General features: G+C 39.1%; 1 protein-coding gene across 2 annotated transcripts in view; it reads left to right on the plus strand.

Moving 5' to 3' along the window:
* Positions 1-19,392, plus strand: part of DYNC2H1 (dynein cytoplasmic 2 heavy chain 1) — a 306,843-nt gene that overhangs the window by 124,520 nt on the left and 162,931 nt on the right. For both annotated transcript variants that reach the window (XM_053562839.1, XM_053562840.1), the window contains exons 60-61: positions 5,844-5,930; positions 17,769-17,895. In XM_053562839.1, the coding sequence (XP_053418814.1) occupies positions 5,844-5,930; positions 17,769-17,895 (214 nt within the window). The remainder of the gene's footprint in view (positions 1-5,843; positions 5,931-17,768; positions 17,896-19,392) is intronic.

Consider the following 19,392-nt stretch of genomic DNA (forward strand, 5'->3'; position numbering starts at 1 on the left):
CTAAGAAAGAGGTCCATATTTTGTCATCTGTAATATGTTGGTTTTTGCCCAAATTTTTGAGGGAAAATAAGGCTGTGCATTATAGATGGATAGTACTGATTCTGTATATATATCTATGAATGTTTGAAGTTCTTTTATTTATGCCTATGTGTTAAAAGTGTAACTCTTTCTTGTACCATAATACATTAAAAATAAATGCAAAAATCCTTCATAATATACAAAACAAAAACCTAAATATAAATAAATACATATTTGAATTAAAAATTAAATGAAAGTTTTTTTATCCTGAAAGTTTGGATTAAAAACATGAGTGCATATTATATATAAGAGCACATTATACAGAGCAAAATATATTATGGGATAGAAATATTTAGAGATCTTACTTGTTTAAAAATACCTGTATGGGAGGAGCCCACAGCCCTGCAGCTGTGGCCGTGGGCTCCAGGGCACCTCCTCTCTAACTCAGTGCTCACCTGAGCAGGTGCTGGCCATTGTCTGCTCGAGCTGGCTTGGCCGTGTCAGGATGGGCCTGAGCACCTCTGTTTTCCATCACTGAGAGGGGTGGAGACGAAGCACTGCACAGTGCCAGGCTGAGGGGTGTCCTAGGGCACCCACAGATTCTTCTGCACCCATGAGAAGGAAAAGTGATCTATGATTTTTAAACACATTTTCCTGAGGATATATGTAGTCATGTTGGAAGGTCTTGTCCCCTGGGTTCTCAATATCTATCTGGGGAAATATGTCAATAAGCTGAACACAGAGCAACTCTCAGTGGCCTCAAGGATGCTGTTGAATTAGAAAACTTACCATTAAAGGAAGATGCCTTGAGAGAACTCAGATTACCATTTGAAGTCAAAGCTGGCTTCAGTGGGAAAGTAACCCTTCAGATTTGCTTTTATCACCCCCATGGGGGACCCTTGGGTGATCTCCGTATCCAACTTTCACTTAACTGGAGCCCCAGAAAAGGTGCTCAGTAATGGAAAGGAGAAGCTGTTGGAGAGGGAGCAGAAGAAAGCACCACTAGCAGCCCTGGAGGAGAAACACAAGAATGAACACCAACGGGGACGCTGATGGAAAGGGGAATCCTACTGGTGTGTCGTTACCGCCTTGGTAGTTATGAGAATTGAGAGTTGTGGAGAATATTGAATTAAAAATTCAAGATGTCCATTTATACTTTGCAGATGGTATCACCAATCCTTCTCATCCTTTTGTATTTGGCATCTGTATTAATGTGTTCATACAAAATGCTGGAAATGAGCCTGTGGAGAAACTAATGTGGAAAAAACAATCAAGATACGTCAAATTTAGCATCTGTTGGGATGTTGATCGGCCTTCATTGGGAGGTTCGCCCCAGGTGGAGTTGCAGGAGGCCACGTCCAGGAGTGTGGAGAGTTGTGTTCCTACCTTCAGCAGCCTGTGTGTGCGTCCACTCTTTTGAACAGAACCTGCTTCAAGGAACCTCTGCAGTCTTGGCACATTCCTCATATTCACTGTGATGTTCAGCTGGAAACCATTCCCTTGAAACTGTGAGCTGCGATGCCAACAAATTATGGAACTTCTCAAAGAGCTAGAAGGAAAGGGGAGCAGGTGAAGTTCTGAAAGTGGAAACCCTAAGTGGTGGTATCCAAGAACTGCCAAGGGTACTGGTGTTTTGCTCCGAATCTAACTTACATGAGGTCAGAGTTAATGAGGACAGAAGAAATGTTGCGTCTGGGGCTTTTTGTTGTGTTTTGCCTGCCATCTTGTCTCTGAACACTGACAAGTATTTCAGTTAAAAGGAGGCTTGCTGTCGGTAGAGGGCAAGGAGAAAATGCATCAGATGGAAGAGGAACAGAGCTTGGAGCAGTTGAAGATTTTGTGTGAACTGGTTCGTGACCAGTTCCACAGGGAGAACTATCAGTTCCTCCTGGAGACCCAGAAACTGGTGGTGGAGGCGGTGCGATGCTGCAGTCCTGGTTTTCTGGCTGTGGGGAGGTGGGGGGGTCGTACAGGCAGCAAACCCCTGGGGGAAGTGGCCGGGCTGTCAGCAGAGCAGCACAAGCCCTGGATCCTGAAGAGATCTGAGGCATCGTGGAGCTTTTTGGCCCTAGGCACATACGTGCCTCACGTGTGAACATGTGTGCAAATGGAGATATGCTTTTGCCAGGCTGAATTTGCACCTGCAGTGAGGTGCAGTGACTGTTACACAGGGGCAAAGAACTCCTTGCATGAATGGAAGTGCGTTCATGCAGCTCGAGTTCTAAGATACAAAACTTCTAGCAGAATCTCTTCCTTGAAGAAATTTCTCCTTGCTTGTAGTCTGGTTGGACAGACTGTTTCTTCGAGACCTGGCTACAGAAGGAACTATGTTTCCTCGTCTAGTCTTTCCTAATCCACAAAAAGTTGACAGTCTCACAATCTTTTAGCCTTTCAGTCATGTCTGCAGACAGAAGTGACCATCATCGAGCTGCAGACCCAGATAATCCCCTTTTGAGATGCTGTATGAGCGAAACCCAGCCCACAGCCATTTCAACAGGTGCCTCAGTGTTAGCAGCATGCCCTTTGAATATCATGCATAATCCCCAGGCCACTAAGAAAGTGGCCGACTTTTTCTACAAGAGAAAGGTTTGTACCTCAGGTTTTGGTTATCAGTCTGAACTTGAGTTGAGCTGCCTGAAGATGATAATAACAAACAGAAGAAGCAGACCAAGGCAGAAATCTGACAGTCTTAAAGTTACTCAGTGATTTCATTTAGGAGAGTAATGGTGGACTGTGTGACTCGGTATTTCTGCCCTTCAAGTGATATTTCCTGCTGATATTAAATTCAAAAATCCTGTTGTGAGTCTAGAAAGAATGATATTCTTGTTTGTTTTCGTTTTTGCAGTTTTTGACCGGGGCCTGGTTTGAACCCGCCACCTCCCGTATATAGGGCCGGCGCCCTACTCGTTTGAGCCACAGGCACCACCCTAGAAAGAAAGATATTGGCAGATAACCTAAGAGTCGCACTCTACTACCCCAGGCTAAAGTGCCGTGGTGTCTGCCCAGCTTACAGAAACCACAAATTCCTGGGTTCAAGCAATCCTCCTGCCTTAGCCTCTAGATAGCTGGGATGATAGGCGCCCACCACAATGCTTGGCCAAGTTTTGCTGTTTTTTAGTAGAGGTGTGGTCTCGCTCTTGCTCAGACTGGTTTGGAACTCCTGAAGTCAAGTGAGGGCTTAGGAGTACTGGCACGAGCCACGATCCACTGCTGTCAGCCTGGGTGTGACGTTTTTAGTTGGATATCCGTGTTGTAGTATATGTCAGTACTTTTTTCCTTTTTTATGGCTGAAGACTAGTCTGTTACTTACATATACCACATTTTGTTTATCCAGTCACTTGGTGGACGTTGGGTTTTTCTACTTTTTGGCTATTGTGAATAGTGCTGCTATGAACATTTATGTACAGGTTTTTGAGTAGATTGATATTTTTGGTTCTCCTACATGTATACCTAGGAGTGGAGTTGTTGGATCATGTAGCGACTTCATGTTTAGTATTTTTAGGAAGTACCAAACTTCATTTTATATTCTCACTAGCAGTACGTGAGGCTTCCAATTTCTCTACATTCTTGTAATCACTTGTTACTGTTTATCTTTTTAATTATAGCCATTTTTTGTGGATGTGGGATGATATCTCATTGTGCTTTTTATTATTTGTATTTGCTATGTAACATTGTGTTTTAATAAATATTATTTCCCAGTTAAAAAAAAATACCTATATTATACTATATAATGATCAGTAATTGGGCTGTGTTTAGAATACGAGGCTAGAAATAGTTTTAGCTCACAATTTTGAAGGCCTTCTTCTATTGTAATGACCCTTAAAATTTAGCCCGTGGATCGGCAGCATCAGCATCACCTTGGAACTTGTTGGAAGTGCAGACTTTTTAATTCCGCCCGGACTTACTGCTTCGGATTCAGATATGCTGGCTGTGAGGGGTGGGGATGTGTGAAGTCTGTGCTTTGGTAAACTCTCCAGGTGATTTTGGCCTACACTAAAGTTTGAAAACTCCCTCTTTGCTCTGTTCTAGGATCCAGGGTTGCTCTTGAAAGCAATTTTGATTCCCAGTGTTTTGTACGTTACCTTGTATTTTTTTTCTTTAGAAGTTTTTAATGTTTCCGGCCTTGTAAAACTAAACAAATCTTTATGGTAAATGCTCACTGTTTACTTTAAATCTAGAAATTCATGCATGACGGATTGTGCAAACTTATTGTATTGTTTCTTTAATAATCCCTTTCTGTACCTCTCTATCATTTAAAATGCTTTTGGTTATAGAATCTCAACATCACCTCTCAAAATGGCCTTAGAAATAAAGTAATATGTTATAAACAGCAAATCCCAAAGTAGGTTGGTTGCAGGGTGGTTAATTATGTACCTCCGTGATGTCATTCTAAGCTCCTTCCTCATTTTCTGACATTCTCAATTTATCTGCAGGATGCAAGATGGCTGCTGAAGTTCTTGTCAGACAAAACAACATGTAGTTGACAGAAAGGGATTGGTTTTTTCCTGTAAACCTGTGTCTAGAGGAGTAGCTCTTTGTAAGAACAAGGAAATCGGCCCAAGATGTCCAGCAGATTTTTCCTTGCTTTCTCCTTGACTGTAACGTTTAGGGTGTCGTTTTCCCCCAAACTAAGTGAAAAAGGAGTGCATGCCAGAAAAAAATTTAAGGCTTTATCAATATCCTAGAAAAAGAAAACGGTTCTGAATAGGCAGGGCAAAGTGTTATCTTCATTTTCTTTATCTGAAACTCCTTGTTAGTCTTATTGGATTACTTGAACTAATATGTTCTTTCTTCTTCTCTAATGATTTCAGTATTCTGCTACTAAATATAATATCTTTGTACAAAACAGAAAAAGGCACCCCTTCTGGGAAAAAACCCTCAGTCGAGTGTCTGTGCTGTGCACAGATGTTCAGCTGTACCTCACAGCCCTACCTGGTTTCTATAAGTTCTGTCTTTGTTTTAATTTCTCAGATGCATCGTCCTACCATTATACTATTTCGTTTTATGCTATTACACCCGTAGTTTCCAAAGTTCCATTATTTTTTTAATTTCATTAAAAAAAAATAGTTATCACCTTGTTGCATACATGAAAAATGTTCTCTATTGCCCTGAGAATATTAAAGTTTTCTTTTTTAAAATTATGCTTTGCTCCTGGCCTTGATAATTCTTTCTGGATTTCTTTCTTTCTTCTTTTTTTTTTTCTTTCAAGTTAGGAATCCTCAATCTTATATATAGGATGAAGGCAGCAGGGGTGGATGGAGATGGGTGGGGTATAAGCTAGACTTAGCATTCTGGGTTGTGTTAAGAGCATAGTCTGCTCTCAGTGGAAGAGGGAATCTGAGGTCAAACTCTTTACAACGGCAACTATTAAATGATCCTCTGTATTTAGCTTTATTATTACCTTCAGAAGTGCCTGTTTTCTACATTTCCTTACCATTTAGGAATTCTGCTTCTTTCAGCTCCTTTTCCTATAGGCATTGAGTTATTGCCTTTTTGCATTCTGGTGTGTCCGTTATCTACTTTTCAAAATTTGATTCAAGTTTCTTATTTGTCAGACTTTTCTCTTTCATTTTCTTTATCATTGCTCAATTCTGTCTTTTTTATTCTCTTGGTTTCATTTTAGGAGGGTTTTAGAAGGATAGAAGATAAATTTTAATTTCAGCATTGCTTTTCAAATTAAATTCTAAGCAGAAGTGTTATCATATTGAAGTATTCACAATTTGTATTGTCATGTATTTACTGTAAGATTACATCTTAAAGTGTTGCTGCTGTTTTATTGTTGTTATCTGTAATAGAATGACTTATAATATTGAGTTATATTTTAGGAATTTGAAGAAAACTGAAGACAGAAAAAGGAAACTAGAGGAGCTTCTTAATTCTGTTGGTCAAAAGGTATCAGAACTCAAAGAGAAGTAAGTTAAGTTTCAAAATATATTTTGAATTTTGAAAATAGTTGTAATAACTCTTAATGTTGGAAATGGTGTAGAATAATACAGAACATTTATGGTAGGAGTAAAATTCTTTTATGTCTCCATTTGTGTAGCTATTGCTACATATGTTCCCAAGCACTGAGGAGAAAAGTGAGCAAGAGGAATTGAATGTAATGAGTTAATCCTGGGCACTGACATTTGGTTCTTTCTTATTTTGACTTTTAGATTTGAGACTCCTTTATGTCAGATGACGCTGTGAGCCAACCTATTCTATGAAGTATAATCTTGCTTAGGGTTCATTGTCATGTTAAAGATTCTATCCTTTTAACTTTTTTTTTCTTTGTGTTAAAAAAAATTCTTTTGCAAATACTATACTAAAGTTAAGGAGCATTTACACATATGATTAGTCTTGCAGTTAAGGAGCATTTACACATATGATTAGTCTTGTGGCCTTTCACCCTGGATCCCTGTGATTGCTGTTTAGTACAGGACAGAAATATGTCAGTATGAGAAGTATTAAAAGTCTTAGAACATTTTCATTTAAAAATTGTGCAAGTTAAGGTGAAGAATGATGTGATTAAGTATAGCACCTTTATAGTTGCTTTTACTTTTATGAGACTAATGTGTACTTTTCTATAAGCTACAGATTTTTTTTTTTGTTTGTTTGTTTGTTTGTTTGTTTTTGCAGTTTTTGGCCAGGGCTGGGCTTGAACCTGCCACCTCTGGCATAAGGGGCTGGGGCCCTGCTCCTTTGAGGCACAGGCACCGCCCTGCTACAGATGTTTTTTTTGAAGTGATATGTCATACTTCTTTTTTTTAATGGAAGAAAAACAAATTATTATACCAAGAAAGAAATTTATAATATTGAAACTGTGATTTTTTTTCTCCATGTCCAGGAAATAATTCTTTCTTTCTCATATTCACTTATAGAGAGAGAGAAAAAAAGGAAAAACCTCAAACTTATAAGCCTAGTGTTTTTGGTATTCCTTAACAATTTTTGGTTAGAAACGTAGAAAGAAATCACCTCATTTTATGCCAGGTATTATAAGAGAAGTATAAAAATATATATAATGTATTATTTTCAGTGTCATATGCTCATAACTGGAACTTCAATCTTCAGCTAATTCTCAAATGTTTATTGAGTAATTAATGTCTTATAGCAATGCTTTGGTTATTTATTAGTCACTTGCTGTGTCAGGTTTTGTACTAGAACTTGCATATTATTTCTTTAGTCCTTAGGAGGATGATAAGAGGTGAATATTATTCTTCTATTCAACTGATTAGGAAGCTTAAATTTATACAGGCTTATTTGCCTAAAGTTGAGCAGCTAATGAATGACTAAGCCAGTATTGGATAGTAGATTTGTCTAATTCCATAAGTTTCTGTTCCTAACTGCTACCAGTATTTTGTTTTGTTTTTTATTTATTTTTTTATTTTTATTAAATCATAATCACATAGATCATGTATACATTAATGCATTTATGGGGTACAATGTGCTGATTTCATATAGAATTAGGAATGCTTACATCACATTGGTTAATATATACTTCATCTCGTTTGCTTAGTTATTGTGTTAAGACATTTATACTCTATACTAATAGATCTGACATGTACCCTTGCATTGTGTACCAAAGGTGTGATCCCACCATTCACCCTCTCTTGACCTGACCTCCCCCCTCCCTTCCCATCCCCACTCCTCCCTCCTTCATCTTGGGCCATAGTTGTGATCTATTCTTCATATGAAAGTGTGAGTGATTGTAAATTGGTTTCATAATAGTATTGACTCAATTGGATATTTTTCTTCCATTCTTGAGATACTTTGCTAAGTAGGATATGTTCCAGCTCCATCCATGTAAATGTAAAAGAGGTAAAGTCTCCATCTTTTTAAGGCTGCATAATATTCCATGGTATAAATATACCACAATTTTTTAATCCATTCATGGGTCGATGGGCACTTGGGCTTCTTCCATGACTTGGCTATTATGAATTGAGCTGCAATGAACAATCTGGTGCAAATATCTTTGTTATAAAGTGATTTTTGGTCTTTTGGATATATACCTAGTAGAGGAATTGCAGGCTCAAATGGCAGGTGTACTTTTAAATCCCTGAGTATTCTCCATACTGCTTTCCAAAAGGGATATATTAACTTGCACTCCCAGCAGCAGTGCAAAAGTGTTCCCTTTTCTCCACATCTGCCGGGTCCTCCTGCAGTCGCAGTTGAGGGAAGATTGGGGCCAGCCCAATCTCCTCCCAGGGGCTGAGCGGGATGGCGAGTGTCAGCGGCTCAAACAAGAGCACACAGAGCCGGGAGTCTGTCGAAGCAGGATCTCAACTTTATAGCGGCAAGGAGCAGCTTATATAGGGCACAGGGAAGGGGCTGGGAAAGGAGGTGGGGAATGAGGTACGTGAAATGGTGTGATGGGTGGTAAAACAGGGTTGGGCCAATGGCATGGTACCACGTTGGCTGTATCTAGGTAGAGGCAGTTTCAGGCCAGGCCTTGCTGAGTCATTGCTACGCGGAAGTAGCTGGATGGATCCACTTCTGGTCAAGCTCGGGAAGTTGCACTAGGCCTCAGGCACATGGCAGGGCCCAACACACATCTATGCCAACATCTATAGTTTGGGGATTTTGTTATGTGAGCCATTCTTACTGGAGTTAGATGAAATCTCAGAGTGCTTTTGATTTGCATTTCTCTGATGATTAAAGATGATGAGCATTTTTTCGTGTGTCTGTAGGCCATGCACCTATCTTCTTCAGAGAAGCTTTTGTTCAAGTCCCTTGCCCACAATGAAATGGGATTACTTGTTCTTTTCTTATTAATAAGTTTGAGTTCTCTGTGTATTCTGGGTATCAATCATTTGTCATAAGCATAACCTACAAATATCCTCTCCCATTTTGAGGGCTGTCTGCTTGCTTTGCTTACTGTGTTCTTGGCTATGCAGAAGCTTTTTAGATTGATCACATCCCAGTAATGTATTTTTGGTGTTGCTTCAATTGCCCAGGGGTCCTCCTCATAAAGTATTCTCCCAGGCCAATTTCTTCAAGTGTTTCTCCTTCACTCTGTCCAAGAATCTTTATAGTTTCATGTATTAAATTTAAATCTTTTATCCAGTGAGAGTCAATTTTTATTACTGGTGGGGAAAGGTGTGGGTCCAGTTTCAGTCTTCTACAAGTCACCAGCCAATTCTCCCAGCACCATTTGTTAAGTAGGGAATCTTTCCCCCAGTTTATATTTTTGATGGGCTTATCAAAGATCAAATGACAATAAGTGGCTGGGTTCATCTCTTGATTCTCAATTCTGTTCCATACATCTACCTCTCTATTTTTGTGCCAATATTATGCTGTTTTGATCACTATAGATTTATAGTAGAGTTTGAAGTCTGGTAGTGTGATTTCTCCTGATTTTTTTTTACTTCTGAGTAATGTCTTGGCTATTCGAGGTTTTTTTTGGTTCCATATAAAATGAAGGACTATTTTTTCCAAATCTTTAAAGTACAACAATGGTGCTTTGATAGGGATTGCATTAAATTTGTAAATTGCTTTGAGTAATATGGACATTTTGACAATGTTGATTCTTCCTAGCTATGAGCATGGTATCTTTTTCCACTTGTTAACATCTTTAGCTATTTCTTTTCTCAGCGTTTCATAATTCCCTTTATAGAGATCTTTCACGTCCTTTGTTAGGTAAATTCCCAAATGTTTCATCCTCTTTGGCACAACTGTAAAGGGAATAGAGTCCTTGACTGTTTTTTTGGCTTGACTAGTATTGGTATATATAAAAGCTACTGATTTGTGAATATTGATTTTGTAACCTGAGATGCTACTGTATTCCTTGATCACTTCTAAGAGTTTTGTGGTTGAGTCCCTTGGGTTTTCCAGGTATAACATCATATCATCTGCAAAGACTGAAAGTTTGATCTCCTCTGACCCTATTTGGATACCCTTGATCGCCTGCTCTTGCCTGATTGCCATGGCTAAGATTTCCATTACAATGTTAAAAAGCAGTGGAGACAATGGGCAACCTTGCCTGGTTCCTGATCTGAATGGAAATGTTTTCAGTTTAACTCCATTCAATATGATATTGACTGGGTTTTCTGTAGATAGCCTCTATCAGTTTAAGAAAAGTCCCTTCTATACCTATTTTCTTAAGTATTCTGATCATGAAAGGATGCTGGATATTGTCAAAAGCTTTTTCTGCATCTATTGAGAGAATCACCTGGTCTTTGTTTTTTAGTTTGTTTATGTGATGTATTATATTTATAGGTTTACATATATTGAACCAACTTTGAGACCCTGGGATAAAACCCACTTTGTCGTGGTGTATAATTCATTTGATGTGTTGCTATATTCGGTTTGCTAGGATCTTATTGAATAATTTTGCATCTATGTTCATTAAAGATATTGGTCTATAGTTTTCTTTTCTTGTTGGGTCTTTTCCTGGTTTGGGGATCAGGGTGATATTTGCTTCATAGAATGTGTTAGGAAGTATTCCTTCTTTTTAAGATTAAGTAGTAATATAGGTACTAGTTCCTCTTTAAAGCTTTGGTAGAATTCTAAAGTGAAGGCATCTGGTCCTGGACTCTTCTTTTTTGGGAGATTTTGTATAGTTGATTCTATTTCAGTACATGATATAGGTCTGTTCAGCATTTCCAATTGTTTCCGATTAAGTCTAGGAAGTTGATGTGTTTCCAAGTATTGGTCAATTTTTTTCAGATTTTCATATTTCTGAGAATAAAGTTTCTTGTAGTATTCATTAAGGATTTTTTGAATTTCTGAGGTGTCTATTGTTATTTTGCCTTTGTCATTTCTGATTGATGATATTATGGACTTAAATTTTCTATTTTTGGTTAGGATGGCCAGAGGTTTATCAATTAGTTGAATTTTTCAAAAAAACAACTTTTTTGATTCATTTATCTTTTGAATAATTCTTTTGTTTTTGATTTCATTTAATTCTACTCTAATTTTAGTTTTTCTTTTCTTCTGCTGGGTTTGGGGTTGGAATCTTCTTCCTTTTCCAGTTGCTTAGGATACCCTATTAAGTTATTGACTTCCTCTCTTTCCATTGTCTTGAGAAGACTTGTAACACTATAAATATCCCTTTTAGGACTGCCTTTGCAGTATCCCAAAGGTTCTGATAATTCATGTTTTCATTATTGTTTTGTTCCCCAAATTTGGCAGTTTCCTTCTTAATCTCATCTGTGACCCAGCTATCATTCAGCATAAGGTTATTTAGTTTCCATGTCTTTATATGAATATGCAGATACCTGTTATTGGTGAGTTCAACTTTTATTGCCTGATGATCCAAAAAAATACAAGGCATAATTTCTATACTTTAACTTTTCTGAGGTTAGACTTGTGACCTAAGATGTGATCAATTTTGGAGGATGTTCCATGGGCTGATGAGAAGAATGTGTATATGTTCTGTAGATATCTATGAAATTCAGTTGTTGTATGGTGAAGTTTAAGTCCAAAATTTCTTTGCTTAGTTTCTTATTGGAGGATCTATCCAACACTGCCAAAGGGAATCTAACCGAAAATCTCTAACTATTATGGTGCTGGAGATATTAAATTGTTTATATCTGTTAGGGTCTCCCTTATCAATTGAAAAGCATTCCTGTTGGGCGCATAAATGTTAATAATTGACATCTCATCATGTTGAGTGTTTCCCTTAACAGATATGAAGTAGCCATCCTTGTCTTTCCTTACTTCTGTTGATTTAAAGCCTAGTGTGTGTGCAAATAATATTGCCACCCTTGCTTTTTTCTGATTTCCATGGGCTTGGATTATGGATGCCCATCCCTTCACCCTGAATCTACATTTATCCTTTAAGGTAAGATAAGATTCTTGTATGCAGCAGATAACTGGCCTGAATTTTTGTATCCAGTCAGCCAACCTATGCCTCTCAAGAAGACAGTTTAAGCCATTCACATTAATTGAGAGTTTTGATAACCTTGGTAGTATTTTGGGTGTCAAATTTTTTGAAAGTCTAGTGGACAGTTTGAATCTTTTCACCACTGTGGAAATTGGTCAAGAATTTTAGAATGAGTTTGCATTAATGCTAGAGCATTGTGTTGGTCATTATGGAGTGTCAGGGCCTGGGACTGGCCAGGTCTCAGGCCTGGCTCAACTAGGTTCTGGACATGGACAGCTAAGCGACCTTTCTCAGGAAGAATTTCTCTTAAGTGCCTGAGGGCTATCTACTTCAGCTGGAGAGAGAAAGAGAGTAAAGAAGTCTTAGAATAGATAGATCTTAGTCTTTAGTACAGCTTAGTAATCTTTAGCAGAGAGATGCCATACTGGCAATCTGCAGGCAGGAGAAGAGACAGAGTCAGAGTAAGCAGGTCCGTGATAGAGTGCGCATGCTCCCGACTGCCTTCTCCTCCAGCCTAATATAAGGCTGATCTCATGCCTCTCAACACACAGGTGTAGAGACTGCCAATTCATCACTGCTTTCTTCTTGCAAGCTCTCATGCTTGTTAGAGCTAAGTCCCTCTCCATGCCCTTTTCACCAAGGTGTTCCATTATTGAGCTATACTGGTATTTCTTATAACTCTCACTCCTCCTAGCCATAGGCTATACGGGGTGCTACAATGGAGAATGGGTCTGAGGATATTCTGAAGAGCAGGTTTGGTTATGGCAAATTTCTTGGATGTGTGTATGTCATTAAAGTATTTTAACTTCTCCATCATAAATGAGCTCAATTTAGCTGTATACAGGATCCTAGGCTGAAAGTTGTTTTGTTTTAGGAGATTGTAAATCGATGACCATCCTCTTCTGGCTTGAAAAGTTTCAGCAGAGAGATCTGCAGTTATTCTAACATTTTTCCCCTTGTAGGTTATGATTTTTTTACATCTGCCTGCTTGCAGGATTTTCTCCTTCATGTTAACTTTTGCGAAGTTAATTACAATGTGTCTATGAGATGCTTTATTTGAGTTGAGTGGTGCTGGGGTTTGAAACTGCTATCTAAGTTTCACTATCTCTTACCATGTTTGGGACTTTCTCCTCAATTATCTCTTGCAGTAGAGTGTCTGTGCCTTTTGGACCATCCTCTTCTCCTTCAGAGAGAAGGTGATGTTTGCTCTTTTGGAGTGGTCCCACAATTCTCTCAGGGAATGATCCATTTTTGATCTTCACTTCTCTTCCTCTTTGAGCATTTGGTAGAGTTCAAAAGCTTAGTCTTCAATGTCAGAGATCCTTTCTTCTGCCTGCTCCATTTTGTTACTGAGAGATTCTACTGTATTTCTCAGATCTTTGAGGGCTGCAAGTTCTTGCCTCAATGTATCAAAATCTTTGGTGATTTTGTCTTTGAATTCAGTGAATTCTTGAGACAACATTTGAATTGCGCCTTGAATTTCTAATTCCATCTTTACCTCCATTCTGTTTATCTTATTTGCAATCCAAATACTGAATTCGTTTTTTTTTTAGAGACGGACTCTCTCTTTGTCACCTTTGGTACAGTACCATGGCGTCACAGCTCGCAGCAATCTAGTTCTTGGGCTTAGGTGATTCTCTTGCCTCAGCCTCCTGTGTAGCCTGGTCTACAGGAATCTGAATTCAATTTCTAATATCTCAGCCATTTGTTTATGAATGGGATCTTCTATTGTGTCTCCTTTCTCATTCTTTGGGGGAGTTGATCTACTCTGATTATTCATGTTGCAAGAGTTTTTTGTACTGATTTGACACCATGATTGTTTTTTACCTTTTGGCTAGAGAAGGTGGCAAGGTGAAATTGCATTGAGGGCTCCTGGAGTTGTAATTAACCAGCCCTTTACCAAAGAACTGGGACTGGTGATTGCAGCTTTTTCCTTACAGCTTTACAAAGGTCCCATTCAGAACTACAGCCTGAAACTCTGGGCACCTGCTTGGTTTGGTGGGGCTAGATGGTGCTGACCAGTATTCAGCTAGTCTCTGCCCAGTCCTAGTGAATCAATGGCTTTGGGCTGAAATCTCAGGTGTGGACATATATAAGCAACTAACACACCCCACCCCACACCCCACAGTGGCAACTTGAAGGGGAGAATCTTACACTACCACAACAACACAACCAGAGTACAACCTTGGTGGGTCCCTGGGTGTTTGGCCCAGGTCAAGAGTTCCAAACCAATTGTCTCAGTCAACACAAAAACTGATCATGTGGGAGAGTTCAAAAGGTCTTCAGCATCTAGGCAGCGGGGGTCCACTGGCAGCTCAATTTGACCCCAGTGGGAGGGACTATGGAGCTGCCACCACTATCAGGGGTGGTGCTGCCGGTCTGGGGTACTGCTGTGTGCCGATAACCTGAGCCAGGTAGGGAACCAGAGGGCAGAGCCGCTGACCCCCAGCTTCATGCCACAGGAGCTGAGCAGGGAACCAGAGGGCTGAGCTACTGATCCCTGGCCTCGGTCCACAGGATCCGGTCAGGAAACCGGAGGGTGGAGTAGGCAATCTCTGGGGCCTCAGGGGTTGCAGGAGCCGGGGAGGAGTCTCTGGACATGGACTGTGGGTCTCAGGAGTCCGGTGGGGAGCCCAAGGGCCCAGGTTGCTGGTCGCAGGAGCCGGGTGGGATTTGCGGCTGTAGGCTGCAGGTCACAGGGGCTGGGTGGAGTCGTCGCCATGGCCTCCAGTCTCAGGAGCCCAGCAGGGAGCTGAGCTACCTACCGTGGGCTGCCATCCCCGGTGGTCGGTAGCAGGGTCAAGCTGTGCTCTTTTCTAACACAGGGCAAGTCTTTCTCTCCTTGTGACTCCCTCCCTGCCTCTATTAAAGTTATAATTTCAGCGGAACTGCCCCACAGGTTTTGAGGTGCCCCACCCTAGCAAAAATCTGCCAAACACTCAGGATTTGCAGGGTGTCATCTTCCAGACTGCTAGGAGAAGTAGGAGGGGTGGATTAGGAGTTGGGAAAGGTAGGGAGAATATTAAGTCAACTTTCAGCCCAGACAAGAGACTACCTGGGCTTGCAGGGGTATCTCTCCATGGTAGGAGTCCTGGCCCTCAGTGTTCTCTCCCCTTTGATGAAACAAAAGGTCCTCTGTTCTTTACTCACCTCATGCTCTTCTCCTGGGCGGGGGGAGGGGAAAGGATGCCCGTCCTCTTTGGGATGGGTTTTGTACCTGAAATTTGTTTCCTTGGAGTCCCAGCTTGTTGCAGCAGGGGTGATGTGAACCTGTTGATCCTCTCTCTCCATTCAGCTCCTGATCTTCCGCTTTATTTGGTTATTTTTTTTTTTATTGTTGGGGATTCATTGAGGGTACAATAAGCCAGGTTACACTGATTGCAATTGTTAGGTAAAGTCCCTCTTGCAATCATGTCTTGCCCCCATAAAGTGTGACACACACCAAACCCCACCCCCCTCCCTCCGTCCCTCTTTCTGCTCCCCCCCCATAACCTTAATTGTCATTAATTGTCCTCATATCAAGATTGAGTACATAGGATTCATGCTTCTCCATTCTTGTGATACTTTACTAAGAATAATGTCTTCCACTTCCATCCAGGTTAATACGAAGGATGTAAAGTCTCCATTTTTTTTAATGGCTGAATAGTATTCCATGGTATACATATACCACAGCTTGTTAATCCATTCCTGGGTTGGTGGGCATTTAGGCTGTTTCCACATTTTGGCAATTGTAAATTGAGCTGCAATAAACAGTCTAGTACAAGTGTCCTTATGATAAAAGGATTTTTTTCGTTCTGGGTAGATGCCCAGTAATGGGATTGCAGGATCAAATGGGAGGTCTAGCTTGAGTGCTTTGAGGTTTCTCCATACTTCCTTCCAGAAAGGTTGTACTAGTTTGCAGTCCCACCAGCAGTGTAAAAGTGTTCCCTTCTCTCCACATCCACGCCAGCATCTGCAGTTTTGAGATTTTGTGATGTGGGCCATTCTCACTGGGGTTAGATGATATCTCAGGGTGGTTTTGTATTTGGTTATTTCTTGCCATTATTTCTCCCTCTGGACGGGAGCCTCTGCTGAAAGCTGACTTCAGTTGGCCATCTTGCCTGCCTCTTGCTACCAGTATTTCGGAAGAATTATTACAAAAACCTTTGGAGTTAACTTTTAATTTTAAGTAAAACAGAATGACATTTCCATCATAGAGTCATTGCCAAGAATGAGTTAATGTTATTCCCCAGGCTGTTACTTATCATTATCCTTAATTGAGGTGTAATCGACTCTAGGCTGTGACAGTCTTATATTCTTATAAATCGAAAAATAATTGGAAAATCAACAAGATCTATCAATTTTTAAATTTGAATTTGACAAAATTTAGGAAATGTTTGCCATTTTTAAAAATGTATAGAAATATTAGAGTTGATTTAAATTAAATATTAATTGCAAAACAATGTTTCAAATGTAGTATGAACTATTGAAGTGAGTAAAGATGTAATTTTCTGGGGGTTTTTTGTTTTTTTTTTTCTTTTTTTTAAGACAGAGTCTCACTCTGGCATCCTAGCTCACAGTAACCTCAAACACCCTTCTCTTGCCTCAGTCTCCCCCAATAGCTGGGACTACAGGCGCCTGCCACAAAACTTGCTAATTTTTCTATTTTTAGCAAAGACTAGTTCTTGCTCTTGCTCAGGCTTGTGTTGTACTCCTGACCTCAAGCAATCCACCAGCATCAGCCTACCAAAGTGCTGGGATTACAGGTGTGAGTTACCGTGCCCAGCCCAGTTTTCTGTTTCTTGGTTCTAGAGCAGTGCGTTCGAATGGAACTTCGTGTGGTAATGGAAATGTTCTATAACTTGTGTTATCAGATATGGTAGCTAGTAGCCATATGTGAACTCATAGGGAGTTCTTGAAATGTGTATAATATTGCTGAAGAATTGAATGTTTAATTTTATTTATTTTTAATTAATTTAAATAGTCACAAAGTGGCTGTGGCTACCACATTGGGTGGCTTAGTTCTGGTGTTATGCCGAGGTGAGGAAGGAGGAAGGCACTTAGAGAGGCAATGGAGTATTCTGAACAATGCGTGGAATTTCATCCAGACACAGCTGTGTATGAACTTTAGATTCTTTACTGATTATTGGTTGTTAAGACTTTGTTAAGTAATCTATTTGGGTCTAATTTTCTATATCTATAGCACGAGATTTATAATACTTATTTTGAATTGTTCAAAGAATTAAATGTTGTATCAGTTTTTTGATAGCTGTCATAATCTTGGGCATATTACAAACACGTACATGTTTGTGGAGTATATAGAATATTCTATTATAGTTAATAAAATGATAAAATTGTGTTAGTATTTTTCAAGGAAAATCATTTAAAGAGAGAATTATAAACTTTGGTGAATAGGCATATATCGAGAGATTATGCATAATATACTGGATATTTGTGGTGAATTTTGAAATTTTATTCATATTTTTGGTGGTAGATGTTGGAAGAGATTGGGCTGAGGTCTGAGGGTAGGAATAAGGGAGTGGTTGGGTGATATCTAGGCAAATAGCACATCTCTAAAGAACATAGGAGGTAAAAGATAGGATATTTGTTGAGAATATAACATTTTTCTGATGTTGACATGTATTTGTGCTGAGCTGAAATAGAATGAAATAACACTAGAAGGAGAGATTATCTAAGTCTTAAGTCAGGGCTTTGGTGCCATATTGAGAAATTTGTGTATAATATAGTAGGGCCTGGAGGCTCTGCCAAGTTTTTTGAGGTAGAGAATGCTACACTTTAAATATATGTGCTGATGTATTTGTTCCATCAATGACTTTTTTACAGAAATATGTCAGTATTATCATTAATTAAATTCTGATATTAAAGTTCACTTTATTGCCAAAGAATAATTCCATTAAATTTCTCTTAAATCTTTTTTGTATTTAATTAAATGTTAATTTTTTCACAGATTTCAAAGCAGGACTTCAGAAGCTGCTAAACTTGAAGCTGAAGTAAGCAAAGCACAAGAAACAATCAAAGCTGCAGAAGTCTTAATTAATCAGCTTGATAGAGAGCACAAGAGATGGAATGCACAGGTGTGTTTGAAGGGGAAGTCATAAAGAGTCTTCCTCTAAAAACATAGTCACCTATGATAGAACGTATTTGTTTGAAAAAGGAAAGGAGAGAAACATCTATTAATTTTCAATTGGCTTAGGTGGAATGATTTGGATGTAAACTGCCATTATGTGAATTAATCTTTGAACAAGTATCTTTATATGGATAGATTGTACTCAAAACAACCTGTTTTCCTTTTAGTAACCTATGTTATTGAGGGGAAGAGTAGGTTGAAAATGAAATAATAGAGAATTTAGTGTTCCTTAGAGATGTTTTTAAATTTACTTCCACCAGGACAGTAATTTTAGGATTTGACTCTCTTGGTTATTTATTTCTTCTTGAAAGACTCTGTAATTGTCTCATCTTTGATTTTTTTTTTCTCTTTTCTTTTTCTTTTCTTTTCTTTTTTTTTTTTGAGACAGAGTCTCACCAAGTCGCCCTTGGTAGGAGTGCTGTGGCATCACAGCTCATGCCAACCTCAAACTCTTGGTCTGAAGCAATTCTCTTGCCTCAGCCTCTCAAGTAGCTGGGACTCCAGGTGCCCACCACATGCCCAGCTATTTTTGTTGTTATTGTTGTTAAGCAGGCCCAGGCTGGGTTCGAACCCTCCAGTCCCTGTGTATGTGGTCGGTGCCCTAACGACTGTGTACAGGCGCCGAGTCTAGACTGCTGAGTTTTAAATCTGTATTTTCAACTATACTTTAGATGTTTGTATTTAATTGTCTCTCAGGAGTTCAAACCCAACATGTCTAAATTAACTCATTTTTCTCGTTCCACGTCTCTTTTATTTCCTATGTCACTGAAGGCATCTTTCTTCTGGGTATCAAAACTAAAAATATATGGGTTGCATTGGGCTCTCCTTTGTTTACTGATTGTATCCATTTGGAAATATTATTTATGTTTGTCTTTCATCTTTGATACCAGTCCTTTTCTTTTCTCATCTAGATTTTTAAAAATTTGTCTTCCTCCTAGCTGACACTTTAATTAGTCCATCCTGCATTTGTCAGCTGCATCAGTCTTTCTAAAACCCAGTCTGATCACGTTACTCACTGCCCTCTTAAACACTTTGCATGGCTCATTCCACAGGTTAAAACAGAAATTCTTTTACATGTCATGGAAAACCTCTTACCAACTTGACCTCTCTCTTTTCATTCCTTCTATATAATGACTTTTTCTCCCAAATCCTATGCTTTATTCACACTAACTATACACCTGTGAGTTTTCATGATTTATTTTTGTTTTGTGCCTTGGTACAAGGCTACTCTGTGTCTTAATTTTATTTTACAAAGTGGCAGTAAATTCACATTTAACAGTGCTTGAGATGAAAAGTTCTGCTTTCATTATAATCATTAGGAACTTTCAATGGCAAAATAGCCTGTTTCTATAAGTATAGTAGAATTTTATACTTTAAAAAACATACCATAATAGGATATGAGGCCTTTTTTATATTTTTACATTTTGTTGTATTCAAAATAAGG

This window comes from Nycticebus coucang, chromosome 14, assembly GCF_027406575.1.
Source record: "Nycticebus coucang isolate mNycCou1 chromosome 14, mNycCou1.pri, whole genome shotgun sequence".
NCBI classification, from domain to species: Eukaryota; Metazoa; Chordata; class Mammalia; order Primates; family Lorisidae; genus Nycticebus; species Nycticebus coucang.